We start from the raw sequence: 11,876 nt of genomic DNA on the forward strand, positions 1-11,876 counted from the left end.
AATACTTAAATGAAATCTTGAGTAACATACTAATACAATATCTAGTAAGTAAGTCTATATAACTATGAGATGAATATCTCAGTCAGGCACTATTAGTCACACAAATTCAGTAGTATGTAGTCTTCAAGTGTTCATCATTCTATCTGTTGTACGAATTGCATCCGCGCATCCCGGAGAATGCTTTGAAAAAGATGAGAAAGAGAACAACAGTTGCAGATACAGCAGAAATAACAGTTATAGATACAGCAGTTACAGATATAGAATAAAGATTGAAAGAGATCAGCCACACATGTACAAAAGCTAATAAGTTACTTCTGAATCAAGCAATTCAATTGCAAAGAATATGAGACTCACTAGTTAAGAAATTGAGTCTCAAGATACAAATGTGAGTTCTCATACACAATGAGAGTTCTGAGAAGTTTCAATCTAGATGATTTAAGCTCTATAAAATACTCAAATCACATTCTCTGAGAACATATGCATTGCAGAAATCAGAGAGATAAGTCTTATATAACTTGATAAATAGTTCATATTTTATGAAGATAAAGATGTAAGATCTGAGCAGATTATAATTATTCACAGCACTATTATCAGTATTGAAAAAGAAGACTCTTACAATGAAAAAGTCTCACAAAGTAAGAGAAATCATAGACACATATGAATTAGACAATCTCACTTATTTCAATCTTTTCATAATTATAAGAAAAGAATGAGAAGAAATGAAGAAATCAGATGAATACTACATTTTAATATGTGATGAGACTGTAGCTGATCATATAATAACATGCTACAGACAGTGAATGTAACACAGTAAAGAGCAGTCTCAAAGTAGCAGACTTACACATGAATTGAATCACAGAAGAAAAAGAAATTCAGAGTTAAATTCAACTGTTTACATCAGTTTAATCACAGAGATAACAGAGAATGAAACATCTGAAACATTCACAGATATATAAGATAAAGTTATCTTAATATCTGAGAACACTTAGAGATTGAGTGAGATTAGTTTCAATGAGCTGTTCACTGTAGTAATCTAAGCAGGTGAAGAGACACAGTATAATGCATGACACAGAATCACAAGATAAAAGCTGCTGAATCTAGTCACTGAACAATGTATCATATAGAGATCATGTAAGAGTAGTGACTAGCAGACAAAGAAAAAGCATAAGAAAAGAGAAGAAATAATGAATTGATCATCAACTGTAAGAGTCAGCTGCAAAAGACAAATATTATCATATACTTCATTCATTTTTATATGTCACATATTTAATCTATTTCCAATGCCATGCCATCTCAAAAACATTAAAAATAAAGGAAATCTCAAAACTCAAGATCTGCAAGGGATTTAAGAGCTGCAAGCTGCTCTTATAATAACACTGTGTATATCTCTGATTTCTCTACTGCTCTGTATACAACATTAATATTATTAATCACAAGATTGACTGAAATGCCAATATAGAAATGTGTACATATGTGTGTAGAAAAATTGAAGAAGAGCATGAGACCCGCAGAACCAGAAGTCAGAGCAGAGAGAACAGAGGTGAAAGAAATGAAAGAAGAAGATACAGAATTAGATGAATAACAGCAGAAGTCACTCAGAGATAAATGCTTATAATCTGAAATACACATAATCTTATCTGCAGAGAAGACATTGAAAGAGAAAACAATGAAAGAAGCTTGAGAGTGAAAGAGAGTAGTCTCAGCAGTGTTGACATCTTTGATTAAAATGATCTCTAGTGCCAGAGCAACTAAGAATCATTGTTAGCATACAAAAACTGTAAAATCAGAGATGAGAACAGTTACTGAACAAACACTCACTGATCTTAGAATTGTACACATAATTACAACATACACAAGGCTTCTCAGAAAGAGAGAGAGAGACACAGAGAAATGCAGAAAGCAGAATGCAGTGTGTGAACAGCTCATTCACATAATAATATCTCAGACAAGATGTACAAGTCTCATACTCACAGATATAAAAGAGTATAACATTCATATTTCTGTTTCTGAAAACACAGATATTCTTTGTCTGCATTATAAAGTCAGATAACAGATATCAGAGAATAGACTGATACAGATCTATTATCTGAAAGAAATTCATTAGAGCAGATATTTCTGTGATATTAAACTTTACAGTTGTAAAAAGTTTCTTGATATTTATGAACATTATAACTTTATATATAATAAAACTCATAATAATTTCCTCTAAGAACTGAAAAATCAGTGTCAGAAAGAGAAGATGAAAAAAGAAAGACTTACAATCTTAACACTGTTGAGAAGAGAGATAATTCTTCAGTATGAATAAACAATTGTCTCATCACAAATACTTAAAAGAAATATAATAATTAGTGTTTATGACTGAGCTTCAGATAGTCATATTATACACTGTCTTTATACAATAAATCATTCTAGAAGTTGATAAAAAGAGTGAAAGTGTACATGCTGAGAAACATGATTCATGAAGTCTACACAACATCTTCTGAAAATGAGAAGAGCTGATAATGAAAGCAGAGTGACGCAGAGATAGTAGATGTAGAAGTAGTAGAGCAGAGTAGCAGGAGTGAGAGTAGCGGGAACAGAGATAGCGGGAGCGGGAGAACCAGACACAGAGACAAGTGTAGAAGATTGTGAGAGAGTAGCAGAGAAAGAAATAGAGAGAGAAGAGAGAAATGTGAAAGACTCAGTCACACATGACACAGACAATTCCTTTATTATTGCATTTCTCAAGTTCTCAACTGATGATTTCACATTGAGATTATAATCATTGATAGACACAGATCTGTCAATATGTGAAGATTCTACACAAATTAAAACAAATATATCAGCATCTGCATTTATGCAAAACATGATTAGAAAACAGGATCAGAAATATGATCAGATACTCACTGAAAAAAGAAGATTAAAAGTGTATAACAAGATGAAGAAGATATGTCATTTATAATAGTACATTCTGATAATTGTTAGAAGATAAACAAGTTCTGATCATATTTCACAACATATTACACTTACTGTTAATAAACTGCTCAGTATGAGCACTACAATAACACTAGTTATGAGAATAAGAAGTCATCATCAGAAACATATATAATGTGATAGATAAACAGATATACGATGTTAAATAGAAGAAGAGGTAGAAATCTTGAAGAAGATGATGATATTTAATCATAATAATAATAAAGAAGATGATTGAAGAATGAGAAAAGTTTGTGAATAAGAGATGTAATATAGTGAAAGTTTCTGTGTAAGAGTGTATGCAGAACACTAGCTGAATCAGAGATAGACTATATAATTATAAACACTAGTAGTGTGCTAACCTGCATAAAGCTAGAATATACATTATAATTACATGAGTGTGACTGAATCTGATGAGAGCGAATGTGATTCAGAAGAACATACAATTATCAGATAATAACACAGTCACTTTCAAACTTATTTATGAATGTAAAGAGGTCACAGCGGTCACTAATTACTTTAGTGTACTGTATATAAGAAGCCGGCGTACGCCTGTAATCGTATGCTGGCTCAAGCAACTTTTGAATCACAGCTTGAAGAGGTCAGATGATAATAATTTGAAGAAAAGATGATAATGAATGCAATTCTTGTATCTACTGTGATGAATAACATGTATAATATGAAGGTCATGATAGATAGCAGTCTATACTACTATGCAATCATTAAATCTTCAGTTGTAAGACATTATAATCTTCAGTGTATTCTCTTATTAAAACCTCAACTTCTTGTAGAATTTAATGATTCAAAAGACATTTACACTCATTACATAATGAAACTAAACATAGAGGTCAGAGAACATCAATGTGAAGATGCCTATATATATGAAGTTAATAATCTTGATTATAATTTTATGTTAGAACTTGCCTGACTATCTGAATAAGGCATCTTATTAAACACTTAAAACAGAAGCTTGATATTTCCTAATAATGATAGAATTCACAAATATAACATTCACAAAACTATGAATCTGACACAGATCTCTGTTCACACATACAAAATGCTCTGAAAATGAAGTCACTGACAGAATTGCTGACAAGGCTGCTGATAGTAAAATCATGTGATAATCTACTTCATCAGTCTGACTGATATCAAAAAGACTCTAGAAAAGTTATTTCATGTTACAATAACAGATTCTCATACAAAACTCTTTTAATAATATCATGAATATCTAGATGTCTTTCAATAAGATAATAATGTTACAAGTCAACCTGTTTTACGAGGTTCAGAAGTGAACCACAGTATTAAACTAGAAAAGAAGAATGATAAAGACTCTGAATCATTATAAGGCTCTCTTTATAACATGTCTCAAGATAAACTTCTTCTTCTTCAAAAGACACTCAATGATCTGTTGAATAAAGAATTTATATGTATTAGTAATTTCTCTGCTACAGCTTCTATTCTCTTTGCAAAGAAATCAGACAGAGAACTTCAATTCTGTGTGAACTATCAAGAATTGAACAGATTAATTAAGAAGAATCACTATTTCTTATCTCAGATTAATGAAACTCTTGCTCGCATTGAACAAGCTCAATAATTTATAAAACTAGATGTTATTACTGTGTTTCATAAGATTTGTATCACTGAAGAAGATGAATAACTTACAGTATTTCAGACATATTATAATCTCTTTAAATAGATAGTTACTCTCTTTGAACTGACTAACATCTCTAGCATATTTCAGAAGTATATCAACTGAGTACTCTAATATTTTCTTAATAAATTCATATCTGTATATCTCAATAACATTCTCATCTTCACTGATGAGTTCAGAAAAGAATATCAAGAACATGTGTAAAAAGTATTATAATAATTACAAGAAGCAGAACTATCAATAGATATTAATAAGTGTGATTTTGAAGTCAAGAGTATTAAATATCTGAGTTATATCATAGAAGCTGATAAGAAGATTTCAATGAATTCTGAGAAAGTCTTCACTATTCTTGAATGACAAGCTTCACATACTGTGAAAGATAAATGAAGCTTCATCAGATTTGTTAACATCTATCAGTGATTTGTATAAAACTTCTCAGATATTGTGAGATCACTTACAGAACTCATCAAGAAGAACTCAGTATTTCAGTGATCAGTGCATACTAAAGCTGTATTCACATAGATGAAGAAGATGTTCATTAACATCTCTCTGCTAATGATACTTGACTCTGATTATAAAACAGTCATTGAAGCTGACTTCTCTGACTATGTTACAGAGAGAGTGATATTATAATATAATAATGAAGATATCTTATAATCATGTGTCTTCATGTTTAAGAAACTGAGTCTCACTGAATGTAACTATGAGATCTATAATAAGAAACTTCTTACAATTGTATACTGTTTAGAAGAATGAGACTCTGAACTTCAAAGTGTCTTTAAATTTGAGATAATCACAGATTATAAGAATCTCAAACACTTTATCATCACACACAAGCTTACAGAATAACAGATGCAATGATTCATGCTATTAAGCTGTTTTCATTTCATGATACACTACCGCCTCAGTAGTCAGAACTCAATGATAGATACTCTCTTATAATAAGAGTAAGATATACTATTCAATGTAACAGATACTCACTGAATGAACTGAGAGTACTGGCTCTTGAATTTGAAGATATTAGTTAATGAAGATGAAACAGCTCATGACACTATACATGCTTCTTCAATTAGAACTGTCACTGATATCTCAACTTCTTTCAAATTTACACTAGATGAACTATGACATACAGCAGCTTAAACTGATGAACTGCTTCAAGCACTTACTAAAGTAGTATGTCAAGAAGCACTCTGATTTCCCTCAGAACTATGTATAAGAACTGACATCTTAGAATGTTCAATCAATGATAATAACACTCTATGATTTCATAAACAACACTGAGTCTCTCACTCTGAATTCTTACATACTCAGATTATGCAAGAGATGCATGATTCACATATAATCAGCTATTCAGACTATGAACAACTGTATTAAATAATCTCTTGAGAATTCTACTAATCTGAGATATCAAACAGTATCAGATATTTTATTCAAAACTGCAATTATTATTCTTCTATCATCTCATGAAAGAACTGTAGAAGAGGCCTGATGAAATCACTTAATATTCTTAATAGAATCTGATAAGATGTGATAATTGACTTCACTATTTATCTCTCTGAGAGTAAGAGTTGTAGAAACATTCTGATCATTATAAACTGATTGAGTAAAGATGTAATATTGAAATCTTATAATAAGATAAATTGTAATGTAGCGGTATTAAAGCGGGGACTAGTCAGCAGTGTCATGTAGAAATAGTTGTTTGAGAAGCTGTATGAGTGAGCTTGACTATCTTGCTTAAATAGTGAGCTCATAGGCTACAGAGTTATTATGAGAATATCACAGATATGATACTTAGTATACTAAGAAGATTGTATGAGAAATGCAGTAACTCTTGTATATATTTCAGTAGAAGAAAAATAAATCAAGGACTTCTTTAATGAGAAGTTAGTATCTAGCTAGTCTATATAGACAATGAGTGAATACTCTTGTCTTATTTCATGAGTGAGAATAGCCAGAGTGATACCTCAGCAGCATCTCACTATTAAGAAAGAGTAATCTGCTGATCTTGTATAGAAGTAGAGTGCTTCTATTCATCAATCAGATCATTCTATAATATCTCTCAATAATGTTATAGAGTGGTTGAAAACCAGTTTGAATAGTCTGTGAGATGAATGAAATCATCTGCAGAGAAGTGATAAGCTGTGTGAAACTGCAACAGAGTTTTGATACATTATTATTATTATTATTCTTCAATTATAGATGTATACAGTCAGAGACTATAACATCTACCTGAGAACTAAAAGTTCTCAGGGTTTTTCCTATATCTATAAAGTTAACTATTATACATTCATCAATTTCAGATATGCAAAATCAGAAAATTCCAGCTCAGAATACAAAAACTGTTTACAAATTGCAGTATTTTAACATCTTCTGATACTTTGAAACCATTTGACAATATCATGACAAAAGAAAAGAGAACACAGTCTTAAAGATAGACACATTAAATTGATAGATAGAAAAGAATAGAAAGAAAAAAGTAAAGTATAATAAAGAGAGACTGTAACAAAACAAATTATCAAAAGATAGTATATAGCTGTTTTAACAGACTATATCTGATCAATTTCCTCCTCTTCATATTCAGATATTTCTGAATTCAGTTATTGTCTTGTAGCTGCTTGAGTTTCTGATAGAAAGTCTATTAAGTATTGAATTCCTGTCTCAGTTGAGAATAAAAATCTCATATTTAATTGATTTAGATCATACTTCTCTTTCAATCTGACTCTGATACTATTGTATAATGCACAGTGCATTACAATATACTCAGGATTCTCATTTATATTGCAGAATGAGCATTTCATTGAATCAAATCTATCATCAAATCTTTACATATAAGATGTAAAATAGTCATGTTCTAGTTTCAGCTGTATTATAGATGAGAATATTTTCTTTTTATATTTAATTGAACAAGATTTCCACTTGAGTTTTGTTTCAAATCTTGAATAATGTATACTCTTTTTTTGTTTCTGCCAGCTTTCATTTCACTTGTTTAAACAAGATTCTTTTATTTTTCTCTTTATAAAAGACCAGGACATAATTTTTTTGAATAGATCTGCTTAGTTCTGAACCGTTTTTTACAGCTGAATTAGCCAATTCATTGTCATGAATATTCATATGAGCAGAAACTTAGTGTAGATGAATTATCAGCTTTGATATTCTTCTCTTTTGAATTTTTAAAACAGAGTTTAAGATCAGTTCAAGATTCATTTAATTATTATGAATCTGACTATTTCTAAGTCTTTTTAAAGCAGCTTGACTATCAGAGAATATTCATATCTCTTTCAAACTATTTTCTCTTTTATAAGATTTTATTTCAATAAGTTTGAAAGCTTTCACTATTGTAAATAGTTCAGTGTCAAAGACTTCAGATTCACAGCCTAAATTTCAGAAATCTGAGATAATATTATCTTCAGTATAAGCAATGCCTGCGCCTAATCTATTCAAATTCTTGTTTTTTGAGTCATCTGAGTAAATCAGAATAGAGTCTTTTATATTGATTGTAGAAATTCTCTTCAAATGCTGTTCATATTCTTTCTCTTTAGATAGTTCACTTATTTACAAGTCTATAAGAGATTCAAGCTTTTCTCTTCAGAGAGATAACTTCTCATGATCAACTTTTTCAATATTTAAAGAAGAAAATTGATTTTTAATCAGTGAGTATAGTCTGTACAGTTGAGAAGGCATTTTCTTTGAAGAATTATTTTCATTTCAATCAAGAAATCTATTTCAATCCAGTTCATTTTCAGAGTTAATTGATAAAAATGAAGAAGAGACTCTTTCTCTGATTATATAATTTGAGCTTATCTTTATAACTCTCAGAGCATAGTTCATACAGGTCATTTCAAATCTAATAGCAGGAGAAAGAATTGAAGCTTCAATTTTCATTGCTTTAATAGAAGATGATTTGTATGCTCTCAGAATTCTTCTCAAAGCTCTGTTTTACAGACTTTGAAAGAGTTCAGTAAAATTTTCTTGATTAATTTATCAAACTTGAACTTCATAATCAGCTACAGAGATAATACAGGTTATATATAACTGTCTGATAGCCTGGAAGAATAGATCTCTCTCTGTATTTAATAGTCTGATAATGTTGTTCAATAGTCTTTCTGTCTTGACAGTTCTTTATTAAATATGATATTTAAAATTCAACTTGGAGTTTAATCATACTTCTAATCATTTGATATTTAAACTGGGATTAATCTCTCTATTTAAAAGAGTTAGAGATAGTTCTTTCTCATTGAATCTAGAAAAGAAATGAATTAACTCAGTTTTATTCATATTAAATTGAATTTGATTAATATCTGCTCTGACAAAGATTTTCTTTACAGCTTTTTCAATCACTTTCAAATTCTCTTTAATAGTTTTTAAGCTGTAGACTAGATTAATATCATCTATATAACTCAGAGATTGCACTATTTTCATATTTCTATCTTTGAATAGATATAGAGTGTATATTGCAAATAAAATGAGTGAGATTGAAGATTCTTACAGTACTTCTATTTTTATCTTAGTCTTGTCTTGTTTTATTCTATTAAAGAAAATTTGTATAATTCTTTTAGATATAAAACAGTTAATTTATTTTATTAGAGAAAGTAACAGTTTTAACATCTTTAAAGTCTGAATTAACTTTGACTTTGAAACATGATCAAATACTTCTTTTATATCAATAAAAACTACAGTTGAGACCAGATCTTCATACTTTGCTATTTAAATATTATAAATAACTGAGAGAACAGTGTCAATTGTAGAATATTGTTTTCTATCTCTCATTTATTCACTGCACAAAAGAGAGTTATTAATAGAGCTTATAAAAGATAGTTGAGTAGCTATTATCTTTTTCAAAATCTTTTCTAGACAGTGTAATAGAGGTATTACTCTATATGACTTAGAAATTGAAGTTTTTCTATTAGATTTTGTAAGAATTACTTCAGTGACTTCTCTTCAGCATTCAGAATGATATTCATTTTTTAAGAGATTGAAAAAGAGCTCAAAATTTTCATTCTGTAAGTAGAAATATGTATTTTAAATAATCAAGTGATTAATTAAATCAGGCTCTGCAGCAGTTTTAACAGAACTTGAGAAGATAGCTGACTCTAATTCATCTTATGTAAGATCAGGTCATTCTCAGTCATTTTCATCAATGTAGTTGAGAAGTGATATATTCTCTTCCTCTGAATCTGAATCTGATGAGTTTTGAAAGAGAATTCTTATGAAAGCTTGATATTTTTTCTCAAAAGAGTTTGCTGTATATAATTCATTCTGAAACTTATATTCTAAGACTGAAAGTGTTGCTACACTTCTTATTTTAGTATAGTTAAAAGCTTTAAAAACTTTCTGTTCTTATGCTTCTTCAAGAAATTTATTCCAGCAGTCTGTTTTAACTCTTTTAATATCTGAAAAATATTCATTTCTGACAGCTTTGAACTCTTTATCAGATATTATATTATTCTTTTAATCTCTTCTAGCAGTAGCTAATTCTTTTCTTTTAGATGAGATATTCTCATTTTGTTAAGATTTTGAATACTCAGAAGATTTTCTCTTTGAAATATTATCTCTAACACTTGTTAGAATAATAGATGTAATGAGCTTCACTCTATTCTCAAGCATTTCATTGAAGATATCTTGACCAGAATTTCAATATAGCTCACTCTGTCTTTCAGATTTTAACAGTTTTATACTTTCTTCAACTGCTTTTGAATCAGCTTTTTCAAAGTTAAACTGATTAGAGAGAAGAGGATTTTCACTCATTTATTTTTCACTCAGTTCAATATCAAATTGAATAATCTCATGATCTGATCCTGATGTCTCATTTGAATTAATAAATCATTTTACAAGTCTTTTTTCTATTAGATTTTATGACATGAAGATTAGATCTATAATAGATTTCTGTTTCATATCTTTTCTAAAGAATGTTTGTTGATCAGACTTATTAACTAAATCTATTGAATGCTCAAAGATTCATTGAATCAGTTTATCAGCTCTTACTGCTCTCTTATATTCTGAATTTCATCAGAGATGATGTGCATTGAAATCTCCTGCAATTATAGAGTTTCTTAATGAAGTTATGTTCAAAAATCCTCTATCAATTGTTCAGATATTATTATTTTTCTTCAATGATTTTTCATTATAGATATTTATAAGCTGTATAGTATCACACTCATTCTCTTTATCTATAATATCACTCACCAGAATATCAGGATCAGACATGATATCAAATCTTAGATTAAATTAATACCTTGATCTCTTTCTTTCATAGATCACTACTCTTGACTTTATCTCAGACTTTTGAGATAGAAAGCAGTAGTAGCTTGAATGCGAAATAATGTATTTTTGCTCAGTATTAAAATACAGTTTCTGTAGCAGTATAAAATCAACTTTTTATTGAAATGCAATTTAAAGATAAGAATAAATACAATTTGAGTTTCTATTCATATTATTTTGAATAAATGTGATTTTTGAAGAGATTTTAAACTGTTTTTATTGTCTTTATTGTATATTCATACTAAAAGAGAGTAGAGATAGAGTAGAATCTAATCACTATCATCAGATAGTAGATTATAACTATTTTGAAAAGTAGGAATCTCAACTGCTTGCATTATATGTAGTTTATTATCAGAGTCATTTCTCAATTCTCTAATCTTAACAGAAGTTTGAGAATTCAAATTCTGTTTACATTTAGCTGGAGAATTGAAGTTTGAAGATTTAAATAGTTGAGAGTTTCTTCTTTTTGAGCTTGCAGTTGTAAGTTTACTGGCTTGACTCTTCTCTTCAGTTCTAGATTGACTTTGAGCTTCATCTTTTCTTCATGTGGCGTGCTGCGCCCGATCAATCATATAGACTATTCCATTACACTTCAGAGATTCCAACCACTTCATTCTCGAATGCGTACACTCCGATTCTCGGCCATTCTCAATCGCCGATCCTCGGCCGCCACGAACGCGTATAGATTCTTCCACACTGAAACCCCACTGTGTACACCATCACATACATGTATAAATATCCACTCTGATTGCTGATTCTCACACTTTCTCTTTCTTTCCTTCTCTAACATTTTTCTCTTTATTATATAAGACCTATTAATATCATACCAATCTATTTGATGTAGGCCTCTTACACTAGAAAAGTGTTCATCATGTTCTTATTAGAACTGATTATTCATGCATTGTCTTCTCATTAGAAACAATTATTCATTGAGAGATATCTGCACATGTAATGATGTGTAAGAAATAGAGAAACAGTCAAACAGTTAAGCAGACACTGAGTTCTCAGATAGAAG

The 11,876-nt window shown here is 29.9% G+C and overlaps 2 protein-coding genes across 2 annotated transcripts; both read right to left on the bottom strand.

Moving 5' to 3' along the window:
- Positions 1 to 1,469: 1,469 nt before the first annotated feature.
- On the bottom strand, positions 1,470 to 1,748 carry BDBG_16617 (uncharacterized protein; the record flags this gene model as incomplete). Its single annotated transcript, XM_031724535.1, has 1 exon — positions 1,470 to 1,748. A coding segment is annotated over one exon (278 nt), but the record flags the coding sequence as incomplete, so codon positions are not given.
- A 769-nt stretch (positions 1,749 to 2,517) lies between these two features.
- On the bottom strand, positions 2,518 to 2,798 carry BDBG_16618 (uncharacterized protein; the record flags this gene model as incomplete). The annotated part of the gene is made up of 1 exon (XM_031724536.1): positions 2,518 to 2,798. A coding segment is annotated over one exon (281 nt), but the record flags the coding sequence as incomplete, so codon positions are not given.
- Positions 2,799 to 11,876: the final 9,078 nt, after the last annotated feature.

This window comes from Blastomyces gilchristii (assembly GCF_000003855.2).
Source record: "Blastomyces gilchristii SLH14081 genomic scaffold supercont1.3, whole genome shotgun sequence".
NCBI classification, from domain to species: domain Eukaryota; kingdom Fungi; phylum Ascomycota; class Eurotiomycetes; order Onygenales; family Ajellomycetaceae; genus Blastomyces; species Blastomyces gilchristii.